This window comes from Protopterus annectens, chromosome 8.part0 (assembly GCF_019279795.1).
Source record: "Protopterus annectens isolate FY-2018-M chromosome 8.part0, PAN1.0, whole genome shotgun sequence".
NCBI classification, from domain to species: Eukaryota; Metazoa; Chordata; order Ceratodontiformes; family Protopteridae; genus Protopterus; species Protopterus annectens.
The window spans coordinates 1,936,862,021-1,936,886,674 of record NC_056741.1 but is presented as its reverse complement, the minus strand read 5'-3'; the positions used below and the strand labels follow the sequence as shown (position 1 = coordinate 1,936,886,674).

General features: G+C 44.7%; 1 protein-coding gene across 4 annotated transcripts in view; it reads left to right on the top strand.

The window, feature by feature from the left end:
• CTCF (CCCTC-binding factor) overlaps positions 1-24,654 on the top strand; it is a 2,058,695-nt gene that overhangs the window by 1,492,552 nt on the left and 541,489 nt on the right. For all 4 annotated transcript variants that reach the window (XM_044081452.1, XM_044081454.1, XM_044081451.1 and 1 more), the window contains one exon: positions 829-1,011. In XM_044081452.1, coding sequence (XP_043937387.1) covers positions 829-1,011 — 183 coding nt within the window. The remainder of the gene's footprint in view (positions 1-828; positions 1,012-24,654) is intronic.

Below are 24,654 nucleotides of genomic sequence, written 5' to 3'. Positions count from 1 at the left end.
TTACCTCTTTCTTCCTGGATGCAAAACCCTTGGTAATGAGATGTGACACACACGACTTTATGACCACAGTGGCAATGTGGTGGCCGAAGGAGAGGTTGTTGTCAACCCGTGTCCCCAGATCTCTTATAACGCCTTCAGTGTTCATTGGGCTACCGTCAATGTTTTAATTAGTGGGAACTGAGTCTGTCATTGATTTGAAATGTCTTTGTTGGAAGACACTGTTCTAATGACTGTTACTTCCTCTCGAATATCAGAACTTAAAGCTTTTTCTTGTAAGTCTCAGTAAATTTGTTTATGTGGTTCCAAATCTACATTAATAATTGATATGTATTTCTGTATAGGAATCTTGTGGGTTTTGGGTACCAAGCTGAACTACGTAGATGCATTAAGTCATGGTGTGTCAGCCAGACTCCAAGATATCCCAGGCATGGGACTTGACTGTAAAGGTGATGAATTCTGAGTGAAGTATAATGCAACCTAGGAGAGACCTCATGCAAAAAGCAGAAATCTAAGAAATAGCAAGTGCTTTCTGAGATGTGTTGGGTTAGTTGACATGGAAGGAATATAGCTGCTGCTGCTGCTTACAAGAATACACAGAATAGCCATATTTTATTTCAGGACTAGGTATGTTCTTTAACAGTTGACAGTCTGGTACAATGACGTACTAGATGAAGATGGTGAAAAATAGATTGGGTGAGAAACCAGTGTTCCTCAGTCTTGCATTTACTTTAAATGACCATTACCATTGAAGGTATGTTGTATGTAGTGTATGTTTTATATGTTTCTGATCAGTGACAGAAGTGTAAAGCTTGTCTTTAACTTTTTTAGGAGCGTCATATGATAATGCACAAGCGAACGCATACTGGAGAGAAGCCTTATGCATGTAGTCATTGTGACAAAACTTTCCGGCAGAAGCAGCTACTTGACATGCATTTCAAACGGTACCATGACCCTAATTTTGTCCCTGCTGCCTTTGTTTGCACGAAATGTGAGAAAACATTCACTCGCAGGGTAAGTATTCATTTGTACCTGCCAGAACTTCACTATTGAGATGTAAAAAATGTCACTGTTGGCAGAGTACATTGCAATCTGCCTAGAGTTTGTTTACTGTGCTAGAGCACTGCTCCAAATGGACCATTTTCAGGCCCTAAAACATCACCAAAAAAAAAAGGAACTGAACAAAAAGCATTAAAATGAACAAAAGAAGTATTTTGCTTTACTCTTTCAGATTAATGCATTTTATTCACATTTAAGAAGATTAATTGTGCTTTAAAATGCAGTAGATTCAGTGATATGAATTGTATCAGGTAGGCCTCTTTCTTCCTAAAGCTTCTGCCACTGCGTTGATTTTACATGCATACACTGCTGTCTTTCAGTCGGTTAGCTTTAAGTAACATGTCATGCCGATGTTCGTGTTTCACTGTTGCAGTCATCATTACATTTGGGTAATCTGCTGGCAGGTTGCCCTCAGTCGGCCTGATGAACAAAGTCTTGTGTCCTGCGTCGGTTGCTGTCCCTTCTTCCATGACGTTAGGTTGTCAGGGGTATAAAACATGCAGCCAATGCCATTACATCGTTCTTTCTTGCCGCGCGGTTCCCGAAGCAGAAGCAGTTCGCAAGTGCCGGTCGGCCGACTCCTGAAATTTTCTTTTTCGAGTTTCAGAACCGAAATCTTCAACAAAAAGCTAAGTGCCCCGTTGGGGAAACTTTTTCTTGCTCCTTACCGATGTCAGTAAAAGTTAATAATTGTGTTACTTGTGGGAAGCAAATACCTCAAGGATTTTCATTTGTACTGTGTTCTTGCCTAGGTCCTGACCACGACGTACCTTGCTGTCGGTTTTGTGCTTTATTTAATCAGCGCACTATCTGTCGTCTGTACATTTTTGCTTCTAAATATTTTGGTTCTCGGTTTAATTATCCAGAAATAACGTTGGTTAGCCATCCGACTACCGGAATACCGAAAAAATGCAAAGAAAAAGACAGGCCGTTGAGGTCCAAAACTGCCAACAACGCTTTTCCTAAGCCTGTCGCCAGTTCGCCGGTACTCAGTGAGGCGCTTTTGCAGCCCCTGATACCCGCTACTTCTGATTCGCAGGCCTCTACAGAGACCCATTCGGAGTCCAGTATGCTGCGAGATACTTCACATATGGAACCCGCGGATGTCTCTACCTTGGATGGGTCCAGAGCTGCTGAGCAGGTACCGGCTTCTGTGGGTGTTTTCAGGCCTACAGACTTGGATATTAAACCGAATCCAACTTCAGCATTAAGGCCTAAATCTCGATCTATGTCTAAAAAACCGACACCCGGGCCACATGTTCAGGCTCCTATGCCTAACAAACAAATGATCAAAATGGCTGAAGATTTAATTACTCTAGTCAGTGGTGGTCAACCCCCCCCCCCCTTCCAAGAGGCCTAGGATTGAATTTGACTATGAATCTTCTGAACAGGACTCTGTTTTTTTGACTCTTCTAATGATCTGGCTTTGTCCATACCTACTTATGAGATCTCTGATGCAGAGGATTCCATTCCCTCTAGATATAAGAATAAAATCCTCGACTCTGGATGAAGTAACCAGCGATAATAAAGAAGGAACAATAAATAAAATAAAAACTGGCTGGATACACACGGCACGTAACTCTTTATTAGAAAAAGAAGTGAGCGCTTTCGCAGAGACACCTCTGCTTCCTCAGACATATATTATAACAGTTAGAAATTCATTTAAATAGTGATGCATCATGGTGTCAATCAGTTCCATGTTAAAATCAGTAAATCAAATAATGCTCATGGTATAAAAATATACACACACATATATGTATACATATATATATGTATATACAAGTATTAAAAACACATATAACAAACACGTATAGACTATATAAAATGTGAGACGCATTTCTAACCATCTGGGTATGATATTAAAAGCTATGTAAAAGATAGAAAAATATATATATAACAAATACTAGAGAAGCTGGAGCATCAGTGCTTCAAGGCCCTGTTTCTGAGAAATGGTTTTAAAGAAACCTTAGAGATGTAATGGGATCCTATCTCGCCTACATTCATGACAGATGGGTTCGGAGCCGATCCATCGGCTCTGACTCTGCAACTAATACACTAGCACGAAGTCTCTCATTGGCTGGGCTACTCCCTATCCCAGGATGCACTACACCTGCTTCCCCAGATCTCGTTTGCCGCTTAACAAGCTGGACGTGGTCTCGACTTGGCTGGAGCTAAGTGGTTCTTTTTACCTTATTGGTCCTTGACCTAGGGAATTTTTTGTCTATATTAACCAAACAGCTGTTTTAACAGCTATTGCTTTCTATTTCTTAAGTTTTTGTTGGAGTATTTGAGTGTTTCCAAAAATTTGATTTATTCTGTCGGGCAAGGCCCGTTTAAGTTAGAGGGCCTTTGCCCTACCTTTGAGTGCTATTAGGTTTAATTATCTTTGGTTAGTTGTTTTTCGGGCAAAGCCCGTTTAAATTAGAGGGCTTTGGGCCGTTTAACTGTTTTCTAATTGTTGTGAGGTAATCTTTCACCGGTACTCCCGCCAGTGTGTCTCGCGCTTTTCAGTTGGCGTTTTTTTTGTGTATAGTGCTATACTTGTTGAGTAAGATTTCCATAGAGTTTTTTTACTCGTTGTGGCTTGTATCATGTCTAAGGAACAAAAGTCAGGTTTTAAAAAATGCACTCGGTGCAATTACAAGATGTCCATTACAGACAGTCATTCAATCTGTGTTTATTGTTTGGGGCCGAAACATCTGCAAGAGACTTGTAGCGTCTGTCATGCGTTCTCCGCTAGAGTTCTTCAAGAACGCAAGAACAAGTTGATATTGAAAGGGCCTATTAAACCTTCTTTTGAGGAAGCCTTAAATCCACCTGTTGCTTCCAAAAAGAAAAGATCATCGGCTCCGACAAGTCCGTCGGAGCCGACTTCTAAAAAGACAAAATTGACCTCTTCTTCCTCGGCTCCACTGACTTCGGGGTCGAAGGGTCTGCCTCGATACCTCCTACTTCGGCTCCATTGCCTTCGGAGCCGCAAGTGGGAGTATCGAGAGGTGAATCACCTCCATCGGTTCCAATGGCTTCGGAGCCGGTGGAAGTGTGCAGCTCAGACTCTTCCCCCTCGGCTCCGAAGAAGGCTCCTTCGGTGCCGATGGTGGTCCATGCTGTGGTGGAGTCGGCGCCGATAGCATTGGAGCCGTTTCGGAGCCGGTCCCCTTCTCTCTCGGAGCCGAGAGGAAAGTCTTCTCGATTGTCTACCTCCTCTAAATCCTTGAGACTTTCAGATTCGGACCTGGATAGGGTTTTAAAGAGGCTATTCCAATCTCCAGTCTTTACTAAAATGGTCTCGGCTCCAGCACAGTTTGCTTTGGAGCCGATCCCTCCTCCAACACATTTGATTCCTCCTCCAACCTCTTCGGAGCCGTTGGAGCCGGTGGTGGTGGAGCAATGTGGAGCCATACGGTCGGAGCAGAGACCCCTTACAGGCCTCTCGGTTCCGACTGTGCTTCCTACCCTGTCCTCCGGTTCAGGGTTTGGCACTGCGACTTCTTCAGCCGGAGCCGAAGGGAACACTTTAGGTTTGGGTGCTTCGGTACCTAGTCTTCCTCTTGGAGCATTGGCTGCTGGAATTCCTGGTGCCATCGTGGCCTCTGGACCAGCGACCTCCTTGGATTCTGGAGGTCCGGCCTTTGAGGTCACGAGGAGCGCGCTAGCCATGTCTTTGCCGGTTCAACAAGATTCTACCTCACCGTCCCTAGAATTGGAGACTGGTGCCTCTGTTGTGTTGCAGCCCCCCGGCAGCGGGGCCCCAGGGCCTGAGGATACCCCCATCGGCGGTTCCCTTCTTCTGGGTGGTCCGTCCGAATCTGCTTCGGACGAACCACCAAGGAAGAAATTGTGTAAGAGGAAGCACATAGACTCCCAAGATGAGTCTGTTACATCGGATACTGACCTCGATGACGCAGAAGGGTCTCCCAAATCATCTTCGGATGATATCTCCTTCTCAGACATCTTGGAGATTCTGAGACAGAGAGGTGACTGGCAAGCCAAAACCCCTTCAGCTGAGGAGTCAGTCTTCCTCAAGGCCTTTGGGGCCCAGCCTTCCGCCTCCTGGGTGTCTCCGCCCTTTGATGAACTCCTTGATTTGGTTTCTCGAAGGCGTGGGAACACCCTGATTCTGTGGAACCGGTGCCTGCGAGGCCCAATAAATTTTGTCCGCCCCAGAAGGAGTTTCTCACAAAGGGTGTGCCTGTAGATGCTTTGGTGGTGGCTTCTGCCACACAGCAGGACGTGGCAGAGGCTTCGACGTCTATTCATCCTCCTAATAAGGATTCTAGGAGCATGGATAGGTACGGGAAGCGTACCCTCTCTTCAGCGGCCTTTGCCTTACGGTCGCTAAACTACTTATGTCATTTTACGAGGCTCCAAAGGGATCTTCTCAAAGAGCTAAATGACTCTCTTGTTGGTAACCTACCTGAGGCGCTGGCCCCGACTGTTGGCGCACAGATGACTACCCTCTTTTCTATTGTTAACTCGTCCATGAGGCTCATTTCATATGCAGCCGAAGGGGCGAGTAGAGCAGCGGGAACAGGCGTTGCCCTCAGGAGACAAGCCTGGTTACGCTTGTGTTCATTCGCGGAGGCCTTCAAGTCTTCCTTCGCCGACGCCCCCTTTGATGGGTCATCTTTGTTTGGACCCAAGGTGAAGGACACACTAACTCGGTGCGAGCAGGAGGGCAAGACTTTGACTGCCGTCGGGGCCCGATTTTCCGCTCCTCCTAGGCCTTACCCCAAGGCTGGGAGAGGAGGGAAAATGTGGTTTAGAAAATCTCAGAAGTCTTTCCCTACTCAACCCAGTGATTCCCCCTCCAGAGGCAGAGGGGGGGGGGAATTTTGGAAGACGCCGCCCCAGAGGTGGCAGAGGCCCCCGTAACTCTGGAGACCGCGATTCCTTTCGTGGTTCTTCATACAACCAGCGTTCCTGAGTTGTTGCCCGACTGTGCAACTCCGGAGCCAGTCGGGGGTCACTTTGCGGCGCACCCACAAGCTTGGGAATCCATAACAAGCGATCAGTGGGTGCTTCGCATTATTACCGGAGGCTATATCATCCCCTTCAACAAACCCCCCCTTTCTTTAAGGGAAATCCCGGACGTACCACCCAGTCAGCGGGATCAGGCAGCATTAGAGGTTTCAAAGCTGCTAGAAAAAAGAGCCATCCAGCCTGTCCCCATCAACCAGATCGGATCAGGAACTTACTCAAAATTATTTTTGGTACCAAAAAAGACAGGGGACTTCAGGCCCATTTTGGACCTCAGTTCATTGAATCGTTTAAAGAAGTCCAAATTCAATGGTCACTCTTCAATCTATTCTTCCTTTGCTGGAAAAGATGCATGGATGTGCTCCATAGATCTCCAGGACGCTTACTATCACATTCCCATAGCTCAAGAGTCCAGGAGACATTTACGCTTCCTCGGAGTCAGTCATTTCCAATTCCGAGCACTGCCCTTTGGTCTCACCACAGCCCCTAGGGTGTTCACCAAGTGTCTGGCAGTGGTAACTGCTCACCTGAGAAGTCTGGGATTCCAGGTGTTTCCTTATCTAGACGACTGGCTCCTTACTGCCACCTCCGAGCATCTACTACTCCAAGCGCTCAGAGCCACGTTCACCTTGGGCCGTTCCTTGGGGATCACGTTCAATTTGCAAAAATCTGTACTACAGCCATCTCAGCGTATTACTTTCATAGGCGCAGACTTAGACACAAAAAGAATGCGCGCCTTTTTACCGGCAGCAAGAATTCAGGTCTTACAAGATCAAGTCAAATCTTGTCTCCCCCTACAAAGAGCCCCGGCCCATCGGATCCTACAACTGTTGGGCTCGATGGCGTCGACCATACTTTTAGTTCCCTTGGCCAGACTTCACATGCGAATTTTACAATGGCTACTGTCGGTTCAATGGTCTTATCAGGAACTTCCCTTGAACCACTTAATCATAATCACGGAAAGTTGCCGTCGAGATCTGCATTGGTGGCTTCTCCAATCAAATCTCGACCGGGGCGACCCTTTATACCTCAACGTCCGTTGCCACTGTGACTACGGACGCCTCCCAGGTAGGGTGGGGGGTCATTACCTGGACAGGTCGGTCCAAGGCACATGGCAGATCCAGGAAACGCATTTGCATATCAATGTCCTGGAGATGAGAGCGGTACTATTGGTACTCCAAGCTCTCCATCACGCTCTCCCACAGGGCCCGATTACTATCCTATCCGACAACATGTCGGTGGTGTGGTACATAAACAAGCAAGGTGGGACCAGGTCTTACCCACTATGCAGAGAAGCCATGAGACTTTGGCACTGGGCGGTAGCTACCAACCGCTTTCTAATGGCAACGCACATACCGGGAAGTCCGATGTGATTGCGGACAGATTAAGCAGGACCATTCTTTTACCCCACGAGTGGTCCCTCAACCAGGGTATAGCTGCGAAAATCTTCGACAGATGGGGTCTTCCTTGCTGCGACCTGTTTGCCAGCCCTCACAATGCGAAATGCAGAGAGTTCTTCACACTGTTGGCTTCTCAGGGACAGATTCCCAGGGACGCTCTGACTCACATTTGGCCCCGGTCTTCTCTATGCCTTCCCTCCGTTCCCCTCTTACCGAGGGTGATACAGAAGGCCATTTACATGGAGAGCGAGATGATTTTGATTGCCCCGCACTGGCCTCGTCAAGTTTGGTTTCCTTTCCTACAGAGGCATGCGATAGAAGGTCCATGGTTTCTGGATCCGGTGCCAGACCTGTTGACTCATCAGTCAGGACGGCTTCATCCGTCTCTCAGGTCCCTGAAGTTGGCAGCATGGTTACTCCACTTCCATCCTTAGTCCGAGACAATGCTCTTTCGCCGGACGTGGTCCACATACTGTCTTCTCATAAACCTTCCACCATCAAACTTTATTCCAGTAAATGGAAAAGGTTTGCCTTCTGGGCTCAAGAACGTGGTATAGATCCTCTCACTGCACCAGTATCGGAGGTTCTGAATTTTCTGGCCTCCCTTTTTCAGTCGGGCTCTTCAGTATCTACCATTAAGGTTCAGCTAGCGGCCATCTCTAATTTTCATGCTTCATTTGAACCTTCATTGATGTCTCACAAACTTTGTAAGGCTTTCCTTAAAGGGGCTTGGCTCCTTAGGCCTCCTTTATCTCATCCTGTCCCCCCTTGGGATTTGAATATGGTTCTTGCTGCCCTAACTGCCCGTCCTTTCGAACCAGCTGCTACCTGTGATTTAAAATTTCTGTCTTGGAAAACGGCCTTTTTAGTGGCCATAACGTCTGCCAGGCTTGTTTCAGAACTTCAAGCTCTTTGTTCTGATCCTCCCTATTTGATTTTTCACAAGCATAGAGTTTCATTGAAATTAAACCCTGCATTTATACCAAAAGTGGCCTCCTCTTTCTGTATTCAACAAACTATAGAACTCCCTGTCTTTTTTCCAGAATTCTCTAATAACGCAGAATATACTTTGCATCAATTGGATGTACATAGACAACTGCGTTTTTATTTGAATAGAACCGCTCCAACGCGGAAATCTAATCAATTGTTTGTTTCCTTTGCAGTGAACAAATTGGGTCAACCAGTAACAAAAACCTCCATATCTAAATGGATTAAAGATTGTATCATTTTTATTTATTCACAGGCTAACAAAGACCTCCCTTTCCAGTCAAGGCTCATTCTACCAGGGCAATGGCTACTTCCGTAGCTTTTCACTCCAAGTTATCAATAGATGATATTTGTGCTGCAGCAACCTGGACTTCTCCGCACACTTTCATTTCTCATTACAAATTGGATGTGGTTTCTCGAGGCAGAGCTTCCTTTGGTTCCACAGTTCTCAAGAGTGTTTTCCAATGAGCCACCCGGGATGTAGGTGCTAGGGACGCTGTCCCATCTGTCATGAATGTAGGCGAGATAGGATCCCATTACATCTTTTAGTTATGTACTTACCATAACTTCGGATGTATGGGATCCATTTCGCCTACATTCATAAGTACCCACCCGCCTTCCCCCTTCCATTTGGATTTAGAGGATCTGTAGTCCCTTTTTTCTTGGCGTTCTTTCTTGAAGAACTTTAGTTGGTTATAGTGACTACTAGTTTTTCTGTGTTTGCATGGATGTATGAAAGCGAACAAACAAGATCTGGGGAAGCAGGTGTAGTGCATCCTGGGATAGGGAGTAGCCCAGCCAATGAGAGACTTCGTGCTAGTGTATTAGTTGCCGAGTCGGAGCCGATGGATCGGCTCCGAACCCATCTGTCATGAATGTAGGCGAGATGGATCCCATACATCCGAAGTTATGGTAAGTACATAACTAAAAGTTTAGACCAGGTGGTTTGTCTGCTTGGAACTTAATAATCCATTCTTGTTCCAAAACTTCAGTATTGGTAATAATAATTCCACCTGTTTTATTTCTATGGACAGTATGGAGAACCAAGAACTTAAGTGTGTGTTCCCCTCTTGCATCACATGCATTGCTTTCTTTTTTATTTCTAATATCTCTCATATATTCAAAAATTCTGTCTTTCAATAATCAATTTGTTTTACCTCTATAATAGGCAGGACATTTCGTGCAGAAACTAAAGTATACTATATTTGCAGTGTGACGGTCAGCATAGAAGTGTGTATTAATGGAGAAACCTCTGATAGGATGTTTATATTGTCCCCCACCAAAAATGAATGGACACGCTGTGCATCTCCTGCAGGCAAATGTGTTTTCGGAATCCAGTATGGCCCCTGATTCTTTGCCTCCAGCTCCTAGCAAACCAGACAGGTACTACAGGGTTCCTGACTCCCACAAATTCATTTTCAAAAATCCTGTTGCGGATCCTGAAACCATTTATCAGGGGCCCTAGGGCATTAAGGCTTCTAGTGCTAAAAATCCTACCCCTTATGATAAGGGACTCCAGGGCACTGGATAGATGGGGTAAAAAAGTTTATACTTCTGCAACCTTAGCAATCAGGGCTTTAAACTGTTAATTCCATATGCTAAAATATCAACAGCATATCATGGGACTGCTTAAACAGAAAGTGATGTTGATTTCTGATTGTGTGGAGAATAAAGATTTACAGTATTTATTACATTCAGCTGAACAAGTTGGCAAACATACTTTGCAATGTGGTTTTGATTCTTTAGAGGCCTCTTGCAGGGCTGCTCTTACTAGGTCTGTGCTTAGAAGGCATGCTTGGCTTAAGGAGCAATCTCTGCCTGATCATTTTAAAGCAAAACTTCTGGATGCTCCTTTACAGCAGGACTGCCTGTTTGGCAAAAAGGCTGAAGAAGTTCTAAAAAAAGATGAAGATAAAGCTAAATCTATGCAAACTGTGAAAGACTTCTTACAAGTACAACCCCCTAGATTTAGTAGGCACTGGCTTACTGAGAACTGGTCCTTTCCAGCTCCTTCCAGAGCCACTCCAGCCAAACCCAGACATTCCAAAAACACCAGGTTTCAGTCCCAAGGGACTTTCAGAACTAAGCAATGGGGTGCTTCCACTTCCAAATCTAGAAACAACAAGGCACCACCCTATGGTAAACAGTCTTAATGATTTCCCTTTAAAATTACCAAGCACTTGCCTCTTAGCCGCCCCTTTGGGGGGGGGGGGGGGGGGCTGACTCTTCATTCCAGAAACTGGCAACTTATAACCCAGGACAAATGGGTTTTAAATATAGTGTCCCAGGGATACAGATTTCATTTCCACACGCTGCCAACACCAAATCAGTGAGCAGAGGCTCAGAAACACGTACTTTCCCTCCTAAACATGTGGGCTATTCAACTAGTACCAGAAGAGGAAAAGGGACAAGGTTTCTATTCCGGACTTTTCCTGTTACCCAGAAAAGACAAATCATGGCGTCCAATTCTGGAACGGTCTATTCTAAACTCCTTTCTGGACATTCCAAAATTCAAGATGCTGACTCTTCACCAGTTACTTCCTATGCTAGGCAAGGATGCCTGGTTGGCAACTGTAGATTTAAAAGAGGCTTACCTGCATATCCCAATCAGGGAATCTTGCAGAAGATACCTACGCTTCAAAGCAGGCTGCATGCATTATCAGTTCTCTGCACTGCCCTTTGGCTTGTCTACTGCGCCCAGGGTATTCACAAAGTGCTTGTCTCCAGTAATTGCATTTTGCAGGCAAAGAAATATTCAGATATCTCCATACCTGGACGATTGTCTAATTCAGGCAGAAAACCAGGCCATTCTTCTAAAACATCTGGCGTTTGTAAAAGGAGTTCTAATCTGTCTAGGGTACACCATAAACGAAAAGAAATCTCAACTGGTACCCTCTCAAAAAATTACATTCCCGGATGAAAGCTTGAATACAACTGCCCCAGATGGCTTTCCTTATGTCAGAAAAGCAAATTCATTTGGTGACTTACTTCAAACAGGTGGCCACAAAAACCCTGCTATCTGCAAGACAAATACTGCAAGCCAAGGGGTTCTTGGCCTCCTACATTCTTCTAATTCCATATGCAAGACTGCATATGAGGAAACTTCAGTGGTATTTAAAAAGTTTATCGAGTCAACATCGTCACAGCCTGGAAACAATGATTCCTATCATTCCTTGCCTGCGCCTAGAGTTCCTGTGGTGGGCAGAGGCCTGCCACCAAAACAAGGGGCTGCCATTCACACCACCCCCTGCCGCCCAAACCCTAACTACAGACGTATCAGACTATGCATGGGAGGCTCATCTGGCAGGGACGTGCATTCAGGGAAAATGGAGCCCAAACCAAATGCACCTTCACATCAATCAAAAAGAAATGCTAGCTGTACGGAATGCACTGACAGCCTTCTAAGACTACCTTCATCCAGGAGAATTACTGATAAAGACGGACAACACCACGGTTATGTGGTACATAAACAAGCAGGAAGGGTACACATTCCTACCACCTCTGCAGACTAGCCATGGCATTGTGGAACACGGCCTTGTGCTACCAGGTACAACTACAAGCTCAATTCCTGCCAGGAAAGCTGAATGTTCTGGCAGACCTAAGCAGAAATCCCATGGGACCCACACGAATGGAAACTGGAACCATGGATTTTCAACATGTTGACACGCTAATGGGGGAGCCCAGACATAGATCTGTTTGCCTCACCCCAGAACTACCAGTTGGACAAATTTTGCACAAAAAAACACAAAAAAGCCTGGAAAGTGGATGTTCTGTCCTTCAGCTAGAAAAACCTATCAGTCTATGCCTTTCCACCTCTGCCTCTGCTATCCAAAGTTCTACTAAAAGTCAAACAGGACAAACCAAAAATGATTTTGATTGCTCCAGACTGGCTTCGCCAACACTGGTACCCATTCCTGCACAGTGTCACATATTTCACCATGGCACCTGCCTCAGACACCTTCCCTACTGTCTCAGCAGGAGAACCAAAATGTCCTTCAAGGATGCATCTGCAGTCCTTACAAATGGGTTGTCCTGTCGTCAGGCAGCCCTTCGGTCGGCCGGATTCCAAAGTCTGGGTCTGGCTTCGGCTGGTGTCGCACTTCACCCGACATCATTGCGGCAGTTCTTCGGGTATAAAGGCATCAGCCGACGCCATTTTCCTCAGTCTTTCTTGCCACGTGGCGCCCGAAGCAGAAGCTGTTCGCAAGTGCCGGTCGGTCAGATCCAGAGATGCATTTAATGATGCTTGCACTGCTCCTGATTCATTACCTCCGGCTCCTGCTAAACCCGATAGGTTCTACAGGGTCCCGGACACTCATCACCATTTATACAAGGCTCCTTTTGCAGACCCAGAGACTATCTCCCAGGGCGCTAAAGCTGTAGCAGCAACTTCTACTAAAAACCCCCTCCCCTCTGAAAGGGAATCCAGGTCCTTAGAGAGATTTACACCTCTGCTACTTTGTCAGCTAGGGCTTTGAACTGCCAATTTCATATGATTCAATACCAAGAGTTTATGCTTGACCAGTTAACTAAAAAGCTGTCCTCTGAAGAATCTTTAGATAAAAAGTATGTTCAAGAAATGGTACATAACATACAGCAGGTTAGTAACCATTCTTTAAAATGTGGCTATGATGCACTGGAGGCTTCCTTTAGATCAGCCATGACTGGCACAGTTATCAGGAGGCATGCATGGTTGAAAGAACAGGCATTACCAGACCATGTCATATCAAAGCTTTTGGATGCACCCATGGACAAGGTCAATTTATTTGGTTCCCCTGCACAGCAGGTACTAAAAAAGATGGAAGAGAAGGCAAAATCTGTACAAACAGTGAAAGATTTCTTACAGGTTCAACCTCCAAGGTTTAGCAGGAACTGGCCTTCCAAAAATTGGTCCTTTCCGGACTCCTCTAAGACACAAAGAGGCAGGAATAGGCGTTCTAGAGGCAGAAACCAATCCAGGGGTGCCTACAGGGGACGCCAGTGGCAAGGTAACAACCAGCGAGGCACGGATGCAACCACCACCACTACAACAACTCAATCACAGTGACTTGGCAGTGGCACCGCCTACCAGGGAACAATTAGAAGCACCCTTAGGCGGAAAGCTAACCTTATTTTCAAAGAACTGGCATTGCATCACAAGAGAAAAATGGATTTTGCAAACTATAGACCAAGGTTCCATTTCCATACTCTACCAGGAAAGAGAGGAATTCCAAACCTACCACCTACTCAAAGGACAGAAGCTCTAAAACAAATATCTCAATTATTAAGAATGAGAGCTGTGGAAAAGGTACCATCTATGGAGCAAGGAAAAGGATTTTACTCCAGACTCTTCCTGGTACCAAGAAAAGAAAACAAATGGAGGCCTATTCTAGACCTGTCCGCTTTAAACACATTCCTCATTGTTCCAAAATTCAAAATGCTGACCCTACAGCAGCTTCTTCCCATGCTGGGCAAGGAGTATTGGCTGGTAACTCTAGATCTCAAGGAGGCATACCTGCACGTCCCCATACGACCAATTTGCAGAAGATACCTCAGATTTCTTGCAGGATCAGAGCATTATCAATTCTCAGCATTGCCCTTTGGCTTATCTACTGCGCCCAGAGTGTTCACGAAATGCCTGGCATCAGTAATCGCTCATTGCAGACTTCAGGGGATTCAAATTTATTCCTACCTGGACGACTGCCTGATACAAGCGGACAACAAAAGCAAGCTAACAGAAGACTTACAGAGAGTCATTTACCTGCTGCAAGCCCTGGGATATACAGTCAATATAAAAAAGTCGAGGCTGATTCCATCCCAAAGAATAACCTTTCTGGGTGCAGAACTTGGCACATCAAAACAAATGGCATTCCTAACTGCAGAAAAGAAAGAGCAACTACCTCTCTACTTCTTGGCATTAACAAAGCAGCACCATCTAACTGCAAGGAAAGTGCTACAAGCTCTAGGCTACATGGCATCCTGCATAATACTGGTCCCTCATGCCAGACTGCATATGAGAAAGCTACAGTGGTACCTAAAGAATTTGTGGTCCCAACACGAGCACAGCCTAGAAGCCAAAATTCCAATACTCCCATGCCTGAAGCAAGAGTTCCTATGGTGGGCTCAGGCCTGTCAATCAAACACAGGATTGCCCTTCTGCAACAGTCAACCAAGACAAACCATCGCGACAGATGCCTCAGACCTCGGTTGGGGGGCACACATGCTGGGCAAGTGCATTCAACGCCTATGGACTCAAGACCAGCTACACCTGCACATAAATCTAAAGGAAATGATGGCAGTAAAGTTGGCAATCCAGTCATTCAGACCTTTTCTCCAAGAAGGTCAGTTGATAAGGACAGACAACACCACAGTTATGTGGTACATCAACAAACAAGGAGGCACACATTCATACCCTCTATGCCGGCTGGCACTGGACCTATGGGATGTGGCTCTGAGCTACAACATTCAGTTACAAGCAATTTTTTTACCGGGGAAGGAAAACATTCTAGCAGACATATTAAGCAGAACTACCACAGATGCCCACGAATGGATGCTGCATCCGGACATCTTCAAAGCCATCACAAGAAAATGGGGATTACCACAAATAGACTTGTTTGCATCCCCACTCAATCACCAGCTAAAGAAATTCTGCACAAGGACGTACCACCCGCTTGCTTGGAAGGTGGACTCCCTATCTTTCAGTTGGAAAAACCTGACAGCATACGCATTCCCACCACTTCCTTTGATGCACAAGGTGCTTCTGAAGATCAAAGATGAACGTCCGAAGATCATTCTGATAGCTCCAGACTGGCCAAGACAACATTGGTATCCATTGCTAAGGAGCATGTCTCGGGAACAAATATGGACACTGCCCCTGATCCCATTACTCTTAACACAGAACAACTACAACATCCTGCATCCAAACCTGAAAACTCTGCAGCTAACTGCCTGGAACATTGCATAACAGCAATTAACCCGGATTTATCTCAAAGGGTTAAAAACATAATCCTGGAGGCTCGTAGACCTTCAACAAGAAAGAATTATGCAGCAAAATGGAAAAGATATCTCATTTGGAGTACTGCAAAGGGGCAAGATGTGGCACTGGTGAACATAGCCAACATCCTGGAGTACTTGGCAGAGCTCTTCCATACAGGCCTGTCCTATTCTTCCATCAAGATACATGCATCAGCTATTTCAGCAGAATACAGCTTGGATCCTCCTGTCTTCTCTCATCCTCTGCTCAGACAGTTTCTGAGAAGAATTAAAAATGTGAAACCTCCCAGGAAACCTCCATTGCCAGCATGGGACTTGAACTTTGTGCTAGAAAAATTGACACTTCCCCTTCGAACCAGCAGCAACAGCAGAATTACAATACTTATCCTGGAAGACTGCTTTCCTGCTGGCAATAACTTCAGCAAGAAGGGTCTCTGAACTACAAGCATTAATGGCAGTGCAACCCTTCCTGATCTTCCATCAAGATAGAGTGTCCATGAGAACAAATCCTACATTTATGCCTAAGGTGGTATCCAGAGTCTCTTTAAATCAGGCTATCCACCTACCTACATTCTTCCCCAACCCACAGAACAGGGAGAAAGACTCTTGCATACCTTGGATGTACATAGACAATTACGCTACTACCTGGACAGGACAAAAAACAATAGAAAAACTGACCAGCTTCTGGTAGCATATGCAACAGGAAAGGAAGGAAAACCAATTTCAAAACAGACAATCTCCAAATGGATAGGAAATTGCATTAGATTTTTTTACTCCTACCATGGAAAGAAAACTCCAGAGAACATCAGGCCTCACTCCACAAGGGCTACAGCCACTACCACAGCTTTCTTACGAGGAGTGGCTACCAAGGACATTATAAGAGGCTGCTACTTGGACCTCCGTGCATACATTTGCCAAGCATTACAATTTACCTCTATACTCTAGATCCCGAGCAGGTTTTGCCACTGCTGTTTTGCAAGGGATCCTAACTACACCATAATCTCTACTCTTTCCTCCTCCCCTAGTTTAGCTATGGTATTCTACCCATTTGTAAGGACTGCAGATGCATCCTTGGAGGACATAGTACAGTTTTGTACCTACCATAAATGTAGATGTCCGATAGGAATGCATCTGCAGTCAGGATTACCCTCCCTCCTTCCCCTCTGAGGTACTCCTAGGGTATTTGCCAACCTTCAGCTAGCTTGGGGGGGATCTATTATGGTGTATTTGTTTGTATATATGTACATACATGCTTATTTTATGTGTTTGCTCTCTACTATTTGGAAACTTTGTCATTTATCCAAATTTAGCCATCCAAGAGGGCACTTGGCATCTGGGGCAAGAAACACTGAGGAAAATGGCGTCGGCTGATGCCTTTATACCCGAAGAACTGCCGCAATGACGTCGGGTGAAGTGCAACACCAGCCGAAGCCAGACCCAGACTTTGGAATCCGGCCGACCGAAGGGCTGCCTGACGACAGGACAACCCATTTGTAAGGACTGCAGATGCATTCCTATCGGACATCTACATTTATGGTAGGTACAAAACTGTACTTTCTGCACCCTCAGCTCCAAACATTGAATCTTGCAGCTTGGCTAATCATTTAAATTCACCCTTAGCATCCCTCAGCAAACCTGTGATGGATGTCATTTTGGAGGCAAAAAGATCTAGTACTAGAATATCTTATGCCGACAAATGGAAAATATTCTGTGCCTGGAATCAATCTCAAGGGATGAGCACAGCTGTGCCTAATTTACCTCAGATTTTGCGATACTTAACTGAGATGCTTTACAAGGGCCTGTCTTTTTCATCGATAAACATTCATGCCTCAGCCATTTCAGCTCATTACAACACAGACCCCCCCCCCCCTTCTCTCATCCTCTTCTAAAGCAGTATCTCAGAGGGGTAGAAAACTTGAGACCACCCAGGAGAGCTCCAACCCCTGCCTGAGACCTTAACTTTGTATTGGAAAAACTCATTCTACCTCCTTTCGAGCCAGCTGTTACTGCAGACCTAAAATTTCTTTCCTGGAATACAGCCTTCCTTTTAGCAATCACTTCAGCTAGAAGGATATCTGAATTACAGGCCCTTATCGCAGTGGAGCCTTTCATCATCTTTCATGCGGACAGGGTGTCACTCGACCAATCCTTCATTCATGCCCAAGGTGGTATCCAGTGTGGCTCTTAATCAGTCCAACTTTCTTTCCCAACCCTCAGAACAAGGGGGAACGAATTCTGCATTAATTGGATGTACACAGACAACTTAGATTCTACTTGGACAGGACTAAATCTCAAAGAAAATCTGAACATCTGCTGGTAGCATTTGCTGCAGGGGCAGAGGGGAAGGCTATTTCAAAGCAAGCCATTTCTTAATGGATACGCCATTGTATTCATTTCTGTTATAAGCACTATGGAAAACCTATCCCCCAGAGGATCGGATCTCATTCCACCAGGGCTGCATTTACTTCAACAGCCTTTCTCAGAGGTGTTCCCACCAGGGATATTCTAGAAGCTGCTACCTGGAGTTCAGTTCATACTTTCACCAAGCATTGTCACTTAACAATTTTCTCTAAATCCAGCGCTGGTTTTGCCACTGCTGTTTTGCAAGGCGTTATAGCTGGTCCTAATACTGTATAAATCCATCCTCCCAACCATAGCTTTGGGAATCTACCAAAATGTAATGACTGCAACAGTGAAACACGATGAACATAGTACAGTTGTGTACAGTTACCATAAATGTAGATGTTCGAGTGTATTCACTGTTGCAGTCCTGGTTACCCTCCCTCCAGTCCCGTTTTTCTCTTACTATACCTCTCATTTCTTTTACTATGCTTAAAAGCCTTTTTGGTGTATTTGCTTTTGTTTGGAGGTATAATTTTGTGTTAATTACTTATATATTTTGCTCCCCATTTGGGGGGCACTTGACATCTGGGGCAAGAAAAACTGATGTAATGGCGTTGGCTGCATGTTTTATACCCCTGACGACGTGACGTCATGGAAGAAGGGACAGCAACCTGACACAGGACCCAAGACTTTGTTAATCAGGCCGACTGAGGGCAACCTGCAAGCAGATTACCCAAATGTAATGACTGCAACAGGGAATACACTTGAACGACTACATTTATGGTAAGTGTACACAACTGTACTTTCAGTGACTACGTAAAACATAAACAGTGGAAATGCCACAGAACAAGCTTCAAAAGTGCTACTGCTGCTGCTTTTTGGAATGGCTAAATTGCAGTCTTTTGTAAAGCCTGAATTGTACTATTTTGACTCCTCTCCCATCCGCTTTCACACCCAAGTTCCCTAGCTGTCAAAGTGCTGAGGGTAATTTGAGCTGTTACCCGTTATGATTGACAGCTCACAGCAGGAGACTTGACTCATGTACTGTTTCCTTGTTTCAGCCTTTACTTTCTGTTTGGGCAGGGGAAGAACCAGGGAGCTGTGACATCGCAGCATGGGTGGGTTTTTAGCACAGTTGTGGTGATGTCAGTTTGGGGAGGGAATTAGCCAGAAAAGTATCTGTATTCATTGGCCTTGATGTCATCAATGAATATGAGACTGCAGCAAACTTTTCCAGGGCGGGATAAAAATGTTTTGAAAGTGAAACCACCACAATACAGTAATGTTATGCTCTAGTGGAGAGAAATGGTCAATTTAAAATATTTTAAATGCTGTATTTTTTTATTCGTAGTAGACTGTAAATAGGGAGAAAAAGGACAGAGAGATTGAGCATTTAATAATAGAATCCCATTATCCTTTAAAGTGGACATTAGAAGCACTTAAAATTTGTTGAATGTTGATGAATTGTTGGGCATTCTGTCATTCCAGAGAAAGCTATACTTTATAGCTTAGTGTTAGATATCAGACAGAGAAATTGGGTCTAGTTTCAAAACGGGTATGTCACATTTGGTGTTACAGCTTGAGCTGAAGAACTGGCTGTTTCATAAAACGTGTGTGCATACTTGTTCCACTGTAATACATGCTATCTTTGACCTGCAGAGACAGTAGCTGGTGACTTTTACAGTGTTTTTAGAATTTTATGAAGTCCAGAACTTTTAGATGTTTGCTTAATTTAGAATATCTTCCAGTCTATCCTTTTTCTTTCCAACTGTGCAGTTGTCCGAATTAAAACATCCTTTCAAATAGTTTTATTTTAAATGCCTGATTGCATTGTTTTGCATTGCTAATGTGTGTTTCAGTATTTGCTATGTAGTTTTCATTATTTTTTCATGTGTTTTCGAAGTGTGTGGTATTTAATAAGCAAACCTATCTTCTTGCTACAATTTTGGCCCTTTGTGTGCAAGAAGGGAGGACTGTGCTAAAGATGGTTTTACTGGCCCAGTACATCATAAGTTGTTCAGCTAAGGAGAGGCTCTAGTTTACATTGTTTATTTTCCTTGGCAGAAGACAAGACCACAGTTAGTGGTGTCTGGCCGGTAGTAAAAAACCTGTTTAGCAAAATGTAATATATAAGTAAACTGTGGATCTGATATTGGTAGTTCTTTGTAGGTTAAGATGGGAACATTTTTCTCAGCTGCCTTATGTTTGGCTGTTGATTTCTTCACATCCAGATTTGGGGGCAGACGTTTCATCAAGTACCAGAACATCACATGCTGGTGCTGGGCGAGCACACTTTGTCACTGCACTGGCAAGTTATTTTTGCTGCTCACACTGACGTTTGATCCTGATATTCTCTAGGGTTAACTTTCCATTTTTCATGCTAAGTATCACTGCAGTACCAAAATGGCACCAGATAAGTAAAGGACTTACAACTGCACTGAAAAGTATATCTTGATGTATTGCTATAAGTGCCACTTTTTCAACCTGATCTCCTAGTTAAACAAGAGGAATAAAACTAGTGGCTGGAAATGCATGTCATGGATCATTGGGAAGGTTCCTTCAACTCTTTCCACACCAAGGTCACAGTACTTTGAAAATGCTAAGATTACAGAAGGCGTACATTATCCACAGTTTCCTGGAAGTAGGACTGTGCTCAAGATGGTCTTGCTGACCCAGTATATCATAAATTGTTCAACTAATAAAGGGGTCTAGTTCAGTGTTCATTCTTCTTGGCAGAAGACTAGTGGCACTTGAGAGGTGCACCCCCAGCTTGTCACTTTGAGGGTTGTCTGCCAAGATGTCAGGACACTCCTTCCCCACCCTTTCAACGGCTAGAATCCTCTTAAAGATTGTCCTGCAGTTGCAGTGTTTTTTGTATCACCAGCCCATGATCAGTGGTTATTTTAGGACTGCAGGCTTTTTCACCAGATCTCTTCTTTCAGCTGTCATGGCTTTTTGGCCCAGACTGAGGAAAATCTTTTAAGGGTTCCCGTGCCAAGGATCATAGGCTGGACCATTTTGTTCACAGAAGCTGACATTTTATTGTATTAATCCTCACAGGTAGGAAAGCCTGATGTTCTTAGTGTTTCACTGTTAGTCATCACATTAGGGTTATTTGCTTGCAGTAGCCCTCAGTCGGCCTGATTAACAAAGTCCTGGTTCCTGCATCTGTTGCTGTCTCCTCTTCCATGACGTCAGGTAGTCAGGGTTATAGAGCATGCAGCCGAAGCCATTACATCAGTCTTACTTGCCGTGCCCGAAGCAGAAGCAGTTCGCAAGTGCCGGTCGGCTGACTCCTGAAATTTTCATTTGAGTTTCACAACCGAAGTCTTCAACTAAAAGCTAAGTACCCCATTGGGGAAACTTTTTTTTTGCTCCTTACCGATGTCAGTAAAAGTAAATAATTGCATTTCTTATGGAAAGCAAATGCCTCATAAAAGATTTTAATTTGTACTGTATTCCTTGCCTAGGCCCTGGCCATGATGTACCTCGCTGTCAGTTTTGTGCTTTATGTAAACCACAAACTATTCGTCGTCTGTATATTTTCGCTTCTAAATATTTTGGTGCTCGGTTCATTTATCCAGATAGGTCTTCAGTAAGCCATCCGACTACCGACATTCTGAAAAAACACAAACATAAAGACAGAGACAGGCCACCTAGGTGCAAAGCTGCTGACGACGCTTCTCCTAAGCCAGTCGCCAGTTCGCCGGTACTCAGTGAGGCGCATTCGCAGCCCCTGATACCCGCTCCTTCAGATTCACAGGCCTCTACTAAGATCCATTCAGAGTCCGGTATGCTGCGAGATGCTTCATTTGTGGAACCTGCGGATGTCTCTACCTTGGATGGGTCCAGAGCCGCTGAGGATTTCTCTTTTGGTGAAACCTTGCATACTCTTAGGGAGCATTTTCGTTGGGAAAGGCAGAATTTCTCTTGATTCTAAAAAGAGGCTTAGGGATTTCTTACTCCTGTCCCAGCATAGGCCTTTGGCTATCCCTCCTGTACTAGACATTGTTGATGATGCCTTTTCGGAGTGTAGTTTGGCACCTGACTCTCTACCTCCTGCTTCCAGAAATCCTGATAGATATTGCAGGGTTCCTGACTCTCTCGGGTTCCTTTTCAAAAATCCTACTGCGGATCCTGATACCACTTCACAGGGTCCCAAGGGCATCAAAGCTACTACTGCCAAAAATCCTACCTCCTCTGATAGACTCCAGGGCACTGGATAGATGGGGTAAGAAGGTATACACTTCTGCAACTTTGGCCATTAGGGCCTTAAACTGCCACTTTCCTATGTTAAAGTATCAGCAGCATATTATTGGATTGCTTAAACAGAAAATGATATTGATTCCTGATTATGCTGAAAATAAGGATTTACAGGATTTAATGCATTCTGTCCTGCAGTGGTGGTGCTGCTGCGGTAGCGTTGTCACCTCACAGTAAGATGCAGTCCGGTTCGTTTCTCAGCTAGAGCATCTTCTGCGTGGAGACATGCGTGAATGGGCATACCTTCGTTGAAGGTTGTGCGTCAGGGCTGGTAACTCGGCACGTAAAAATCAACTACCAATCATTAGTGGACCAGAGTTCCGCTGTGGCGACCCCTTACTGGGAAAAGCCGAAAGACACAACAACAGGATTTAATGCATTCTGCTGAACAAGTTGGAAAACATACTTTGCAATGTGGTTTTGATTCATTAGAGGCATCTTGCAGGGCTGCTGTCACTGGGTCTGTACTTAGAAGGCATGATTGGCTTAAGGAGCAATCCTTGCCAGATCATGTTAAAGCTAAATTACTGGATGCTCCCTTAAATCAAGACTGCCTGTTTTGGCAATAAGGCAGCAGAAGTTCTTAAAAAGATGGAGAAAAAAGCTAAATCTGTGCAAACTGTTAAAGATTTCTTACAAGTACAACCTCCAAGATTTAGTAGGTATTGGCCTTCTAAGAATTGGTCCTTTCCTGCCTCTTCCAGACCTTTTCAGTCCAAACCCAGATCCAGCAGAGCAATCCAGACTTCAGTCCCAGGGTATGCACAGGACTAAGCAGTGGGGGGGGGCCCTTCTAAATCTGGTAGTAGTAAAACTCCCCCCAGTGGTAAACTACCTCAATGACTTCATTTTAAAACACTTCTCAACTGACTGCCCCTTTGGGGGGAAAGATTGTCCTACATGCAAAAAACTGGGAGCTCATTACCCAGGACAAATGGGTTTTAAATATAGTGTCCCAAGGATACAGATTACACTTGCACACGATACCAACCCCAAAAGGTTGGCCAGATATACCCCCAAATCAGTGGGCAGAGGCTCAAAAGCAAGTACTCTTTTAAGCATAAAGGTTATTCAAACTGTACCAGAAGAGGAAAAGGGGCAAGGTTTGTACTGAAGACTTTTCCTGATATTCTTTGTGTTTCAGTGTTGCAGTCATTACATTTGCGGGTAATCTGCTGGCAGGTTGCCCTCAGTCGGCCTGATTAACAAAGTCTTGGGTCCTGCGTCGGTTGCTGTCCCTTCATCCATGACGTCAGGTCGTCAGGGGGTATAAAACATGCAGCCGATGCCATTACATCGGTCTTTCTTGCTGGGCGGTGCCCGAAGCAGAAGCAGATCGCAAGTGCCGGACGGCTGACTCCTGAAATTTTCGTTTCCGAGTTTCAAAACCAAATTCTTCAACTAAAAGCTAAGTACCCCGTTGGGGAAACTTTTTCTTGCTCCTTACGGATATCAGTAAAAGTTAATAATTGCATTACTTGTGGGAAGCAAATACCTCATAAGGATTTTCATTTTACTGTATTCCTTGCCTAGGCCCTGACCACAAAGTGCCTTGTTGTCGGTTTTGTGCTAAATTTAACCAACGCATGATTGAACGTCTGTATATTTTTGCTTCTAAATATTTTGGCTCAAGATTTAATTGTCCAGAAATGTCGTCTGTTAGCAATCCGACTACTGGAATACCTAAAAAACACAAAGAAAAAGACATAGACAGACCGTCGAGATCCAAAACTGACGACGCTTCTCATAAGCCAGTTCGCCTGTACTCAGGCGCTTTCGCAGCCCCTGATACCCACTACTTCTGATTCGCAGGCCTCTACTGAGACCCATTCGGAGTCTGGTATCCCCTGAGATGCTTCAATTATGGAACCCGTGGATGTCTCTACCTTAGATGGGTCCAGAGCCGCTGTGCAGGCACCGGCTTCTGAGGTTGTTTTCAGGCCTACAGATTTGTATATTAGACCAACGCTATCTTCAAAACTAAGGCAAAAATCTAAATCTAGGTCTAAAAAAACGACGCCTGGGCTACATGTGCAGGCCCCTATGCCTAAAAAACAAATGATCAAAATGGCTGAAGATTTAATTACTCTGATCAGGGGTAGCCAACCCCCTCCTTCTACGAGGCCTAGGCAAGACATTGATTATGAATCTTTTGAACAGGATTCTATTTCTTCTGACTCTTGTAATGAACAGGATTTGTCTATTCCTACTTATGAGGACTCTGATGCAGAAGATTCCATTCCTTCTGCTTCTCCCATGAGGATTTTTCTTTTGGGGAAACTTTACATACCTTAAGGGAACATTTCCACTGGGAAAGTCAGGATTTCTCTGAATCTAAAAAGAGACTCTTGGGTATTTTCTTCTTTTTCCTCAGCATAGGCCTTTGGCTATACCTCCTGTTCTAGACATTGTTGATGTTTTTTCAGAATTTAGTATGACTCCTGATTCTCTGCCTCCGGCTTCTTGTAAGCCAGACAGATACTACAGGGTTCCTGACTCTCATAAATTCCTTTTCAAAAATTCTATTGCTGATCTGATCCTGAAACCATTTCTCAGGGTCCCAAGGGCATTAAGGCCTCTTCTGCTAAAAGTCCTACACCTTCTGGCAGAGATTCCAGGGCGCTGGATAGATGAGGTAAGAATGTTTACACGT